We start from the raw sequence: 15905 nt of genomic DNA, 5'->3' as shown, positions 1-15905 counted from the left end.
TTAAATCAGGTATTCAATAAGCTGTTGATGCAGCTCAGGTGTTAAAATGCTAAACAAGGCAATCTTTATCTCAGTGAAAAGGATTGTTTAAAACAAAAAAATAGGGTCTTGAGATTAAAAATATATATATATTTAACACTAAAGCTGCCATTTATTTTTTTATTTAGTTTTCTTTAATCTTGTTAATTAAGTGGGATTTAATTGTTAGATAATTTGAAGGTTTCTGGAAACGGTGAGAAGAAAGCATTGTCAAACCTACTTACCAACATAAGCAGAAACCTGTTTTTATCTTAAAAAGAAAGAAGTCCTCAGTTTTGTAATATTATTTAAATGCAAGTGTTGTTATGTTGTGTCATCTGGAACAGTAAATATAATCAGAGCCTTTTCCCTGATTCAATGTTTATACTGAATAAGGCTGAGACAATGAAAGTTAGATCAATTGTTGTATCATCAGCATAGCAAATAAAATCAATGTTATACTAAAGGATGATGACCCCAATTGATAAACACATTGTAAAAACTGAGCAAAATATGTAATTATAGGTACAGAAAATATTTTGAGTGACAGTATCAAAAGCTGAATTTAGGTCCAGAGTTTTCTTGGATTAACTGAATGATACAATAATTCAGAGTAAGAGACCATTCGGAGAGATATAAAACAGCTACTGACTTTTGACACTCATCCAGGGCCAGGACATGTGGATGGTCTTCCTCCGAGAGAGTGACCACAGCGTTCCGGCTGAAGGCTCCGACTCGTGTCTGGTCCACAGTTTGTCTGGTGATGGTGGAGGTGGTGGAGCTGGTCCAGTACAAGGTGTCCCAGCCCTGGTGGTACGCGAGGCCCTCCACCGAACCAACATCTTAAGAAAAGAATACAAAGACAAATAAGAATTTGGCACAAGTTAGAAAGAAGAAAACGTGTTCAGACATCACAAAAGAAGCACTGGTTTATTTAAAACACACAGGCCAGTCTGAAGGACACAGATGTTTGAAGCGACATCTAGCAAAATCCAAAAGTAGAAAATGCATCCACCTTATTAGTGTGTTTCATCATTTGTAAGAAAAAGAAAATCGGAGTAAGAGACCATCTGAAAATTAAGTGTACACAACATAACAAGGTTTCTCCTCTTACAATTTAGGTTCAGGGAGAACTTATTGATATATATGGTTGTGTGGCCTTTGGGTAACGAAATCAACCTAAATTAAAACATTTAGGTTATCTCCCACTGCCAACAGGGGCCACTTAACTGTGCTAAAATAAAAAAATTGACTTTGCTTGTAACAGATGGCAGGCCCCAATTGTGTTAGAATTGGGATTAAGTTTCCTCTGTGATTGACAGGGAAATGACTTCATGCCTGACTACGCCGGACAGACATCTATTTGTTGATGCAACAGTCACTCAGCACCTGAATATGTTTTCGTTTCTAGAGCAATTTCCTAAACAGAGAATATGAAAATGACTTTGCAGCCGCCCGAGGCCTGTGACTGACAGGCAGGAGACCTCCATGGAGAGACACTGTGATCACAGACTGAAAACCCGGCCATATTCATGTTTTGATCATTTACTGAGATTTTGTATTTGCGGCAACTTAAATGACCTTTTGAATATGACCTCTGTTGTTTCAATATTCCAAGCACAGACCAATTTGAATAAGTCGGGTCAGAATAACTGCAGTAATACAATGTCGCTGGGTTATCATGTAGTCATGTTTATGGATATGACTACTGCTCCCAATGGACCACTGTAGGGTATTTGTGGAAGCCTTTGACTTGGGCATTGTTTCCATTATGGGAGGGAAAAAAACACTTTACATGGCATGCTTTTAAAGCAAAGAAAATGTTGACACAATGCAAAATCCATTAGGCCAAACCAGTACAACCATAAACAAAAGAGAAAACCCAACACTAACAGTGCTCCTGAGTGCAAAAGAGAACGTTTTAGGATAAAGGAAGCATTCAATTTCCCTTTGAAGAATTATTTCCTACCCTGATACAGCCTATCCATTAACATTCAATAAAGCCACCGGCCCCTAAGCTATCAGATATAATGGTGTGTCTGCCGGGTTTGTTAAGGCTTTGGAAAGATTACCTGCATGAATCAGGTTCTGTCTCTGTTTGTTTGTTCATGTGTAAATCTTCTTTGTTCATGTTTTATTGCTGTCAAAACAAGGGATCATCCATCTGAAGAAAACTCACTACAAGGTCCACAAGAGCACCTTCTCCTCTTTGTTCAACTCAATATGAGCAACAAAACAAAACAAAAGGCAATATAACATACATTTAACAATGCCTTAGTATTCATATATCATTTGTTTAGATGTAAGTGTCATGAGCTTTGTTTTTGTGTAATGTTTCCCGTTTTATTTTGAAATGCATCATCTCGCTAATTCTAAGAGTTCTTTGTCCTGGTCCCCCTGATCTGGTGCTTCTTGTCAAGGTGCGTGTCCATGTCTCCTGTGTCGTGTTATCCTGTCCCACATTTCTAATGTGCTACTTTCCCTCTCTTTTACCTAGCCTGTCATTTGGATTTTTGTGTCCTGCCTTAGTTACCCCTCATGACAATATTCGCCCTGATCTCATTGTTTTTGTTACCATTTGCACACATCTATGCAGCTCCTAATTTGTCATAATTGTGAAAATGTGGCCGATAATAGCACATTTGGCTGTTGCCACTTATATCAAACCTATAAACTGAAGAATACTTCAGACACTACTTGAGTCGGCCAATCGCTAATTAATAGTTAGCAATAAAAAGGCGTCTGGCAGCTTGGAGTTTCTCACATATTGTTACCGGGGCAAGGCAGTAATTAAGGGGGGACATGGAGTATAATTAGGGAAATATGGATGATTAACATCTTCACCTTTCTGAAAAGACGTGATGAATGCAGAAACCTTTAGAGGGAAATAGAAGGATGTCTTGCTTTTACATAGAGTTAGAATGGTAGTGGTTTCAGCAAGACCAATGGACTTGACAATATACAACAAACTACAAAAAATGTGTTGCCCTTACATTATTGTAAGTACAAGATCAGGCATTATGGATTCAAACATTTTAAATTCTACTCAAATTAATGATTTGCACCACTTTGATTTTGCATTTCGCAAGTGCCAAGGTGTGAAGGGCAAATCCCGACAGAGGGTTTTTATTAACGCCTCCTAGAAGATGAATGCATATGCAGAGAGCTGCCTCAGCGGGGGTTTGAGAGATGGGTCGGGGGGATATGCGTGAGTGGGAACGCTCTGCCAGTCCCCCGGTGTGAGGTGGGATTGGGAAGGTGCTGAGCCCTTGCTCCCAGTAGAAACTTCACAGGATGGCAGATGATGCTAGCCGAGCAGAACAGAGGGTTTTGCTGTTCATCTGAATCCAGTCATGCTTATCAAGACAGGACTGAATGGGATTTAGTGAAGGGATAGAGAGGGATTGGTATCACAGTCAGTAAGCAGAAACCTTTCAAACACAGGTATTATACTGGTTATTGGTCTTTTAGGAGCCGGTACAAAATTGTCTAGCGATACTATTAATGCTATACCAACTGCTAAGTGAATATTTTGTTCCAAACAAGGTTGTCCTATAGGAATAAAACGGAAATAAATGTATATATTACCTGTTGTGAGCAGCACGTCATTACAGAGGCAGCTGAAGTCTACGGTCAATGTCTGGACTCGATATGCTCAATGACAGTGCAACTTTGCAATTCATAAGAATGGTGGAAGCACTTTGATCTTCATAATAAATCAATGCAGTTTTATTTAATTCCAAATAACCTGACACGAAAAAAAAACATCTTGGAAACATTTACGCGCAAAAGAAAACATATTATGTGGCCTTTCAGACAAATGTATTGATTGAAATGGGTAATGTATATTTGTCAAATCAAACACTGCCACCATGACACCAGTTATACTTTAAAAAAATTATGAGTTTCAGAATACATGTGCTGTGGGGACAGATTGGAAATGTAAAACCACTTATGCAAGTGTGAAATCCACTTACTTTCTGCAATAATAGATCTTCCTGTCCAGTCATCGTTTATCATCTGGATGTTCCCGAAATGGACATCGCTGAAAAAGATGCGGTTGGTCCGAGCTGCATTCTGACTGTAGTCAGAGGCCAGGGCTATGACATTCTTGAAGAAAGCAGGGTTTTCAAAAGGCTGGACAGGTGAGTTGAGGTCGTTTTCGTCTGAAAGGTGGATGCTTTTCAGTATGGTCCTCTCTGAGAACAGCAGATAACCTTCGTAGCGCTCACATGCAAAGCCGTCCTCGGCCAGGCGGCCATGGGCACAGGAGCACGTCCGCCGGCCACTACCGAGGTGGAAGCACAGCTGTTGGCAGCCTCCGTTACTACGAGCACAGGGGTTTGTGCCTGGAAAAAACAAACAAGATCATGTTCTATTAAAGGTCCCCTATTATACTGTTTTTCATGAATATATTATAGGTCTCAGATATATACAAAACATGTCTCTGAAGTGTTTGGCTCCAAATACCAAACATATTGTAGCATCCCATAAACCCCTCTGTTTCAGCCCTGTTTCAAGTCTGTTACTTTAGATGAAAATAAAATGCCACTCCCCACACCCCTCTGCAAGTTAAAAAGAACACAATGGTGCTCTAGGAGGATATTCAGGTGATAAGGTGGGAGCTGTTACCTTGGTTGGTTATTGGCTAATGGTTACACAAGCCAAAACAATCGTTATGACATCATAAAGTGGCCAAAATCTGATCAGCTCATTTTCAGACAGGTTTTTATATAAATGGATCAGGACAAAAAGAGAGAGAATCTTTTTTCCTGAAACGGTCAGAATCTCTGTACACAGAAGGGACACATGTTTATGTATAAAAGACATGAACAAGTGGATTTTGCATAGTAGGTGACCTTTAAAATGTACGAGACAGTTAACAATCACAGTTACAGTGCATTAGCAACACAATATTTTCAAAGTAGATAAAAAAAAGACTTTCATAGGCAAAAACTGCAACATTGTGAGTTCATTGTGTAAATCAATAAGACCTTCACCTTTTTCTCTGCCTCTATTAAAGACTGTCACATCCTTTAAATTGACCCCCAAACCACTCTTCATGGTCACAGCCTCGCTGGTGTCAGTCTTGAGGCCACGTCGGATAGAACCATTGGAGTGAGCCCTGAAAAACATCCGGAGATACGAGGGGAGGAAACATTCAGGGTTTTGGTTGAAATAATGAAGGCATACTGTAATCAGATTTGTATTAGGGCAGGGTAATTTAAATACTTTCATTGACATTCATAAAGCAAAATCAAAGACTGCAGTCACCCACATACAACTCTTGTTATGAAGTCTATTTAAATAGATGATTTATCTCAAGTCAAGAGGTTAAAGTCATCCACAACAGATGAACAAACACAAGAGACATGCAATTCATTATCCAACAACCTTTTTTTTTTGCCAATGGTTTAAAACCTGACTCAGTCAGCTTTAGATATCCAACAACGCTGTTCCGAAGAACCGCAAGCGTGTCAAAATACATAAAGCGACCAATTTGTATAAAGAGAAAAATGTCTTCATCAAGTTTAGCAGCATGCTTTAATTACACAGAATAATGAGGAAAGATTTCTCCCCGCTGATGTAACTGAATACTGAGTGTTTACAAAAACAGAGAGTACAACACCCCCACTATGAGAATCTACTCTTCTCTATCTTTTCACATGAGACCTTTAAAGACAAGGGTTATTGTCAGTTTAGTGTTTCAGGATTGCAGGCTATTGCATGTGTGTGTATTTATGAATATAATAAATTACCTGTCAGACCAGTAGATGTATGGCCCAAACACAGCCACTGAGAACAGGTCCACGTTGGCCACTGACAGTACAATCTCCCGGCTCTCACCTGTCTCAAGGTTGATCCTCTCGATCTTATCTGTGCGGGCGTCGCACCAGTATAATGTATTTTCCTGGAAGATTATTTGGAAATTCATATCACAAAGCAAACCTCCTAGGCATTTCAGCTACAAAAGAGATGAGGTAGGGGGTACAGTATATAGGAGAGGAGAGGCAGGGGAAGAGGTTGGTGATAGTGTTTGTGCAAATGTACCTCATAGTCAATGGAAATTCCGTTGGGCCACATGATGCCTGAGTTGACCAAGGTAACCTGGTCTGAACCGTCCAGGCGGGAGCGGCCGATGCAGGGGTTCTGGCCCCATTCAGTCCAGAAGAGATAGCTGGCGTGCATAGCAGCATACAATTATGAAGTAGTCTGTATAGTTGGCCTTTATTACCAATTTTGCAATGTTCCCTCCTATATATTTTGCTCAATAGTGGGACAACTAACCAAATTCATCTTAAGTTGATTAACAAACGTTCCAATTTCAGAATAACTATAATAATAACACATAATAAGGTAACAGTACATTGTGAGCACTGTAAATTATTGAAGAATAAAGACACATGCACAATAAATAGGGCTGCCAACATTAACAAGATACAACTAAATATTACAAAATTAAACTAGTAATTTTATAATTGACGCCACTAATGATAAAAAAAACTGCAATGCAGAAAATGCAAGGTTATTGCTTAACCAATCTTTTTTTTGTATTACAGCCAACAGACTTATTATTTATATGCCATTTTGGGAAAATATTGCCACATTGCTGATCTGCAAATATATCTGTTGGACTTTATTAAAAAAATAGTTTTCCAAAATAATGTTGTGCTTTTGGTTGTACATGTTGTGTATTCATCTCAATAAAAATGTGATCACAAAAAAAAAATGTTTTCCACTTAGCACGACTACTTAAAAGGACTAGACAAATGCAAAAGAATGTCTTATATATACGATAAAGGCTTTTTGAATAGAACTGTTAAAAGCTATGTTATTGAAATGGATATATGAAAATTATGAAAACGCAAAGAAAATATGGCCTACCCCTTCTGTGGATGTACTGCGATGGCTCTAGGCTGATCAAGTCCTTCAGATATAACCACTGAGCGGTATGCACCATTCAGGCGTGATATTTCTATTAGATTGAAACCATGGTCTGTCCAATACAGGTTTCCTGAGGAGAAAAAAAGCAATAACCAGGCGTAAATACAGCAGAAGGCTTAATATGTTCACAAGTTGAAGTCAAAACAAACACATCAGTGCCTATAAAGTGAGTATTTTCACCAATCAATACCAACTTGACAGCCCTTGGTAATAGACCCCGAGCGCCGGGGGAGTAGCGATACTAACCAGCGATCCAGTCGACAGCGATGCCCTCCACGCGGCTGATGCCTGTAGTGATGATGTCCTCCCTCCAGGTCTGATCACGTTTGGCCCGGGATATTCTGTTCAGGCCCATGTCTGTCCAGTACACAGTGTCATTGCCTGGAAAGCCGTACAATACAGTAAATGACCAGAGAAATGGAGACAATGAATATGGCTGCCACAAAAGTAGTTATGCACAAAAAAGTCTGCTCATGGCACCACTTTACACTGCAGCAGATCCCATTTCACCAAATGTAGCATGCGACCATAAAGTATGATTGTGTAAAAAAAACCACACAGTTCATCCACAGCTCTTTGTTAACTTACAGTGCCTGGGCACGGAAAAAGATTGTCAGCCAAAATGTACAGGGCAGTATATTGCTTCTGCAAAACATGGTGCCGGTTAAAACTATTATGGTCCCTTTGTGATTGTACAGCCCCATTAGATAAGCAAATTAAATAGTACGTAATTTATTTATGGATCGCAATCTTTCAAGTGCATCTTTCTGTGCATTCCTGTCAGCTTGGCTCTGTGTAGGTTGTTAGGAGGTGTTATATGTTTATTTGCACGTTCTTGTTCCTGCTGCCTTCACACTCTCCACACGCATACACATATATGAGAGCTGCAGGGCTTTCATCTGTTCTGCTCTGGCAGCCTGGCTTCTGTAATGACAAGTGAAGGGTGTGCATAAGCTATCAGCTGCTGCCTTCTGATGGGCTTCGTAATGCATTAGCATGTTGCACCTGCACTAAGTAATAACAGGGTGGACAAGTGGCAATCTTGTTCTTTAATTTTGAAAGACACAATTGTGCCTTTCACTCTGCTTAATTTGTCTTTTCCAAAAGCTGCGGCCTCACATCCAGATTACTATTGATATTTGAGGACTCTCAGAATCAGAATTAGATTTTGGTTTCTCTTGATAGTTATTGGATGACAGAATTACATCATATTGAGGAAAAAGGTCTCTAAGGATGTTCGTATTCCAGTAGAGCGCAGGGGGCTACTAATATGTAATTAGATTTGGCATGTACACCCCTTAGGGTTGACAAATAATGGCTACTGCAAATGTCTGCCATGACCTGACATTAATTATCTTATTCCCTAGCAGATCATTTGAATACCTACCAAGATGACTACAGCAATGCTCTGTGGGGTTGTAGTTAGGCTTTGCAGCGCTTTCAGCTGAACGCTAATGTCAGCATGCTAACATCATCACATGACAGTACTAGCATACTAATGTTTAGCGATTTGAATATTTACTATGCCCATGCTAACATTCTGGACTAATAAGCAATGGGCTTGTTACTTAGCTAATTAGCAAATGTGCAAATGACTAAAAAACAGAGCTGAGCTGGCAGCCATTTTCCATAACGTAAGTACAGTAGTAATGTAAATTATTGATTTTTAACTTGGGATGGCGATAGAAGCGGGAAAGTTTTAATTGGATGTACCACATCTCATAGCAGTATATCCAATCTCTGTTGAGGCATTTCAATAAAATACACAAATATAGACCTTTGGGCACGACAAATCAAAATCCAGGGGATCACCAAAGTCATTTAAATGCATCATCTGGGAAACACTAAATAATATGTGTAGTAGGTCTAGCTGTTGAGATATTTCAGTTATAAGGGTTAGAGCCCAATGTAGTATTTTTATTTACAGAGAGAATAATATAAATGCAATAATCTTTGTTGCATTAAAAGCAATATTTAATTATATTCTGGTATTCTTTTCTCCCTTCATTAGCTACCAGTTTGTACATAACAGTCACGTCCAAATCACATATGAGGTCTGTTGATCCCTGCCTCTACCACAGTTACTCTGTTGGGAATAACATATCAGTTTCAGCAGCCTATTGCATACATTAACACTTTCTAATCTCATTTTTTGCAAACATACAATGGAAAGTCATAGAATACATTTCGAATTACCCAGGCATTCATTTTTATCTGATGCTGCTTTCTTAAATAATTGCTTCGTATCCTTAGTATGTGAACCCTTGTGTGTATGTAGTTTGTTTCTGTTTTCAGTATGTAATTTCCTCTACACTGCTTTTGTTATCATGCTTCAGTGGCAACCTATTACAGATGTGGAACGCTACCAGCCTATTGTATATTCATAGCATTTGTTGGTGTGCTAAATCTATCATTTTTATCACGTATATAATATGAAAGGAAGCAGGGATGTAACAAATGACAATGCAGGCTACTAGGTCCATGTTTTGCGATGCACGTTACGGTACCTTTATTTGATACAATATCTTGGGAATTGCTTTGTATTAGGATTGTTTCCGAGGGTTGTGAGGAAATACTTATTCATGCTGAGGTTCCCCGGTAATGTGAACTTATTACTCTTTCATCTACGCTGCACTCCACACGCCCACAGACCATTATTCACAAGGTTCGGGCCCGGTATAACAAAGACCTTTCCCTCCCCCTTGTTTTAAGATTAAGGAGATGTTGCACTGTGGGAGGAAGGGAAGAGCAGTGTGTTGTGTAATAAAATGTAATGTAGCACCATCAGTAGCGGTGATGTTTCATGAGTGATACACTCACGTTACCAAAAATATATTTTTTTATAGCTGACATGGTACAAGTTGTTTTTCATTGTGTATAGTGAAGTATGCGTGGAAATGCTGATGGGGAGGAATAGTAACAATTGTCTCATCAATTATCTCTCCACTTGACATTATTAAGACCACTACAGAGCAGCTGGCCTGGAAAGGATTCCACTTTAGGGGGCCCATGTGCATGCCAACACAGATCTTTAACCTCATCACACAGCTGTGTAATGGTGTGTCTAGTCACTGTATTAACGGTGTTTCATATAAAGGTTTCTTCATTATTGCACTAAATTATGATTACAAATACAAATCTGCAATAAGATACACTGAACAAAAATATAAATGCAACACTTTTGTTTTTGCTCCCATTTTTCATGAGATGAACTCAAAGATCTAAAACATTTTCTACATACACAAAATAACCATTTCTCTCAAATATTGTTCAGAAATCTGAAAAAATCTGTGATAGTGAGCACTTCTCCTTTTCCGAGATAATCCATCCCACCTCACAGGTGTGGCATATCAAGATGCTGATTAGACAGCATGATTATTGCACAGGTGTGCCTTAGAATGGCCACAATAAAAGGTCACTCTGAAACATGCATTTTTGCTTTATTGGGGGGGTCTGGGGGGGTCCGAAAACCAGTCAGTATCTGGTGTGAGGGTTAGGATTAGGATTAGGGTTAGGGTTAGGGTATTGTTGTGAATCGAGTGGTCCATGGTGGTGGCGGGGTTATGGTATGGGCAGGCGTATGTTATGGACGATGAACACAGGCCAATAAAGCAAAAATGCATGTTTCAGAGTGACCTTTTATTGTGGCCAGCCTAAGGCACACCTGTGCAATAATCATGCTGTCTAATCAGCATCTTGATATGCCACACCTGTGAGGTGGGATGGATTATCTCGGAAAAGGAGAAGTGCTCACTATCACAGATTTTTTCAGATTTCTGAACAATATTTGAGAGAAATGGTTATTTTGTGTATGTAGAAAATGTTTTAGATCTTTGAGTTCATCTCATGAAAAATGGGAGCAAAAACAAAAGTGTTGCGTTTATATTTTTGTTCAGTGTATATACGTTTCCTCCTCTCAAAGGCACATTCGAGGTCTATTGCCTAACCCTAATGTCCATTCATAGACGTATGGTTATAGATTGAGGTATGGACATGCCCTTTTGAACAAATTGTCCTGGGTATGTACACAACATTTAAGAAGTCTTTCATTCCGAGCACCATCAATATTCTTAACTCAACAAAGAGACCTAGGTGATTTTAGCCACAAACATTGATGTGAACTGTTTAAATGTGTAATATGATCGATGTGTTTGTATTTTACCGCCTGCTTTTCTGCTTTTTGTCTCGGTGTTTCTTTGTTTTGCGAACCAGAAATAATACATTTTAACCCTAGTTGACAATACATGTTTGTTTAACAGAAGAGCAACACAACCCGCTTTTTTTTGCGGGTAAATCCAAGGTTATTGCAAAGGTAAGCCCACATAATAACTTTAAACAGCAGGAACACACAGTATACAAATGTAACCGTGTCCCAGACCAAAATACATATTCTTTAAGCTTCATTGGATCTCTTACAGTTTAAATCTGATACCAGCATCGAAAAGCTCTCAGTGTTGAATGATATCTGACCTGCATGAAAGTCAACTCCCACAGCAAACAGTGTTCCAGTAATGGGCATGAGGGCCTCGCTGTTGTCATTTGGCTCAAGAGCCATTCCCCGGATTCCCTCGTGGATGGAGTACATCAGAAATGAATCAACACCTAACACACAAGAAATTAAATTTAAAACACTAACCAAAATGTATGAAAGCATGGGAAAATAACAATACGATTATGTATATGCATTGAACAAAAGATAATTGTTTGACAAAAGAAGTGATGAAAGCAGATTTTACAGATGTATTGGAGCGCTACTAGAACACAGGTGTTGATGTCAATATGTTGTAAGTAAACAGAGGAGTCCAAATCAACCTTTTCAGGCAGGGAGAGAGACTCCCTCTGGCAAACATGTTGGGATTCAAGCCTTTACAGACAATTGACATGCACACAAACCTATAGAACACACTATAGGAAAGGGAAAACCCCCAGAAGCATAAAAAGGCCTCCCTAGAGATGTATGTAAAATATCAAGATGATATTGCCAGCTCTAGAGTGCATTATTAGCACGTTTTGGCTAACGTACCCTCACAAGACATACGGTCGCTACGCAAGTTGTAGCCAACAGTGCAGGAGCAGCTCCGGGTGTTCTCGGAAGTTGGGAAGCAGAGCTGTGAGCATCCTCCGTTGTTGATCTGGCACTGGTTTCTTCCTGGAAATAAAAATAAAAAACAGCACAATGGCAATAAATAAACTACCACAGATGAGAGATTGAGGGTATTGTGTGTGTTTGTGTTGTGAGCACGCTTACCTTTCTGACCCTCCCTGTCGTACACTTTCATATGAACAACCCCACTCGTCTTGTTTCTCAGGATCACAGGGTTGCGCCCGTCTCTCTTGGTTACCGTTCCCAGCTGTGCCGATTCCTCATCTGCCCACCAGAGTTTTCCTCCTGTAACCATAAAGGTTGTTTGTTGCAGATATAGAAAGCTATGGGCACAGGTTCAGTAAAGCAGCAATGTAAGGGCACATTCTGCAACATTTATGTCTTCTTTACTTGGAAATATATGCAAATCATGTTGTGATTAGAAAATACTACAGCACAATGAAATACCAATTCCTAGAGCAAACGGGTGCTTCAGCTTTCACTCTAATCTACCAGGGCTGGCACTCTTATGCCATACAACCCTTAATTCTCCAAGCTGAATTGAGATTAAAAACTGGGATCCCTTGTTCCCTGCTCTGAACACTGGCTTGTGATAAGGCTGGCATCTGGCAACCTTTTAACATTATTTACCTTGATGCTTGGAAAAAAAAGAAGAAAGTCTCTTAGATACATGATAATAATTTAAGGGGGGAGGTCACCATAATAGAGTGGTATTTGCAATGTCTACAAATACCATGCCAGCATAAAGACATTAATATTATTTATTTTCTATTTAATCTTTTTTTATTTTGTGAGACTTTTAATTTGAGCAACCAGTGCCTTTATTATGGAGACAGATTTGAAAAGGGGGAGACAGAGGGGATGCCATGCGTAAATGGCCCCCAGGTCTGAATAGAACTCGGTTGCCCCGCAGTAAGACTGAAGACCAGAACATGGGCATTGGTATCAAATATATATTTATGACTATTGTATGCACACAAAATAACTTGTAATCATTGAAATTGAGCAGATGCCACGTAGTGAGCATCAACAGCAATGAGTCTCAATCTAATTTGGTATTGATATTTCTGTATTTATAGAAAATGGAGAAATGTATTGCAATTCTGAGACAGGCAGACATGGTCTCATTGAATTTTTGACTTTATAACTTTAAGCTTCATGAGTTTTCTTCTTCAAGGACAAAGTGCTGTGGGGCCAATGCATCTGACGACATACACTGTAGTTGTTGTGCGTCATAATGTTTCACAGTCTCCTCCCTGACAGACTGGATAGCCTGTGTGACTGTGTGTGACAGTGAACCTGTAGGCTTAGTGCTGGCGTCGTGAACATAAATGATGAGTGTCTTTGTAAAAAACAGCCCATGCACAATAGGCTCCTGACCCCGTCACACCCAGCCACCACCGCACAACCCCCCTCCCCCCTCCATCTCTGTCCTCAGCAGGAATCAGTGATGCACTCTCCGGGCACTTTGCCACAGAATCTACAGACATGACAGGAAATCTCAAATCTCAAATCCCACTGAAGTGCAAAGTGCAGAAGAGCCGTGTGGCTGCTTGTGCTTCAAAATAGAAACCTCAAATGGGGGGATGGACCTGAGATAAGTCCTTTTTTGAAAGGGCCAAAATTACAAAAATGGAAGCATTACATAGAGTAGGCGTGTTTTAGAATAGGCAGCGTAATGGAAATGAAAAATCATATTTGTGAAGTACCATCAAAATTGGCCATTGTTAAGGATCATTTGAATGAAAAACATATTTTAGAAGCATGGCAACCCTCCACTGAGGATCTAGTGTGGTAGGAAGCTGCAGCCACATATGAAATGCCTTACAGGTAAATACAATTGCTTATGGTTTGTGCAGAATCAATCCCTCTGAGCAGTAATGTTGGTGCACACACAGTTGGGAGTTTATGAATCTCTTGTGCTATATTATATTACAGTACAGCTACAGTATACACAGAAGCAACCTTGTGTAGAAAAGCATACAATATGTTGTTATGAAAGTGTTACTTATTAAATGATTTGGCAACATGTTTTCTTTGAGAAAAACAACCAAAACATCCAATCCAATCCATTGTATTTCTATAGCACATTTAAAAACAACAGAGTTGAACAAAGTGCTGTACATCAACAACTGTATAAAAACATAGAATAAATACATAAAAAACAGACAGGAAATGAAACAAATGTAAAACACGAGACAATGAAACCAGATCAGAAGCCACAGACTGAGAAACTCCAACCCAGTCTAAAAAAAAAACGTGTAATAACTAAGTTGGTCCACAACTTGGGACGTAGTATTCCTACGAAAACGCCTCTGAAATTGTAAGATCCCTACGTTTTTTTTCACCATTCATTTCCAATGGCTGGCGTCTATGTCACGTGATCGTGAAAAAAAAACATGGCCGACCTTCGTTTTATTCTCGGTGGAAAATGCCTATTTTAAGGTTAGTTTGGCCATTAAAATGCGTTTTGATGTCATTTGATGCGAGAAATATGAGTTGTTATTTCAGATTATGTGTGCAGTGGATGCACATGATCTTTAGTTTGCTAGTTATTACGAAGATTACTTCAGGAAATTGTGTTCATTCAATGTTTTCATTGTTACCAAGGTGGTTGCTAGGGACGCTGCTATCGATATTATTTCTGTTATGTTGTGTTACTGTTTAAATGGTGTTATCTTTATTGCTACCCCCTTCCCCGTCAATGTATAATGTTGGTCCACAGCGCAAACGTATTAGTTTAACAAAATTTGCATCTAAAATTGTGGCATAGATACATTATTTTCCACTGTGCAATTCTCCAACCCAGTCTCACATCTCACATCACATTGTCATTAACAAATACCGGAAACAGACAGAATTATTTAAAAAAAATTAATAATAATACTTTATTCCGTGTGTGCTTACTTTTCTCTTTGAAAGTCATCACATAACGGCATTTTAATACACGGTTCGGCTGCATTAAATATTACATATCTGCCGTAGTTCTCTATTTNNCGCTTCACGTGCGCGACCCCCACATAAATCGGATCGAAATTTTTTGTACGTCTACTTACTTTAACGAGTCAAAGTTAAGAACGACTTCTAACAAAGGTTCGTTCACCTCGACGCGTGTATTTTCGACAGAATGGATTCTGTCAGGAACGAGAACCGTGTAGATTGTTATGATGTATTACGTTAGAGTCTGTTATCGACGAACGTTGAGAGACACGATAGTCTCTCGGTCTATATTATGCCCTCAAATGGGTTGTTTCGAAATATTTATTTTGCACATGGTTACTGACCTCCGGGAGAATGTCTTTCACTACCGTTTGGACGGAATCATAATATCCCATGTCGCTACTCATTCACGAAATTTAAACACTGTGTAGAGTCAGCGACACTATCCGCCGTAAGATTGTACAGGTCCGTTATCCGTCCAACGTAAGTACATATTGTTAGTGGTATCAGGTCGGGTCCATTTTTCCAGTGTCACTGATCGGAAAAGGACCGGAGTTCACTCTTTGTCCTGAACAAAGACTTTTTCTTTTGCATCAGATTGGGAGTCGAAAATTCGTCCAATAACTGTACTTCAAAGTTTTCATTCTGTTAGTAGGTTCGGTCTATGGATCCATAAATATTGTCCATTGGTGAGTTCATGAAGTTAGTCCTCTCTGCACTACATACTTTATGTATAAATAATGACACTGTGCAGTATACTTACTTTATTACTAACGGTCTTAACTCTGTCGTCTCACCTTCCACAAACCGCTAATCCGGGGCCAAACGTCCTAATGTAAGTCCTCCCCTTCTTGGCGAGGCTTCTTTGGGGGGCCCCAGTTCTGTGACCACCACCACT

General features: G+C 39.4%; 1 protein-coding gene across 1 annotated transcript in view; it reads right to left on the bottom strand.

Moving 5' to 3' along the window:
• LOC104966548 (low-density lipoprotein receptor-related protein 1B-like) overlaps positions 1-15905 on the bottom strand; it is a 53537-nt gene that overhangs the window by 10053 nt on the left and 27579 nt on the right. Inside the window, exons 12-21 of the mRNA XM_010795732.1 lie at positions 12212-12352; positions 11987-12112; positions 11434-11565; positions 7210-7344; positions 6904-7033; positions 6070-6196; positions 5778-5929; positions 5019-5143; positions 3996-4367; positions 671-860 (exon numbers count right to left, since the gene is read on the bottom strand). Of these exons, the coding sequence (XP_010794034.1) occupies positions 671-860; positions 3996-4367; positions 5019-5143; positions 5778-5929; positions 6070-6196; positions 6904-7033; positions 7210-7344; positions 11434-11565; positions 11987-12112; positions 12212-12352 (1630 nt within the window). The remainder of the gene's footprint in view (positions 1-670; positions 861-3995; positions 4368-5018; positions 5144-5777; positions 5930-6069; positions 6197-6903; positions 7034-7209; positions 7345-11433; positions 11566-11986; positions 12113-12211; positions 12353-15905) is intronic.

This window comes from Notothenia coriiceps, unplaced genomic scaffold (assembly GCF_000735185.1).
Source record: "Notothenia coriiceps isolate Sejong01 unplaced genomic scaffold, NC01 NC01_scaffold00037246, whole genome shotgun sequence".
NCBI lineage: Eukaryota > Metazoa > Chordata > Actinopteri > Perciformes > Nototheniidae > Notothenia > Notothenia coriiceps.
This window is presented reverse-complemented; position numbering and strand designations above follow the sequence as displayed.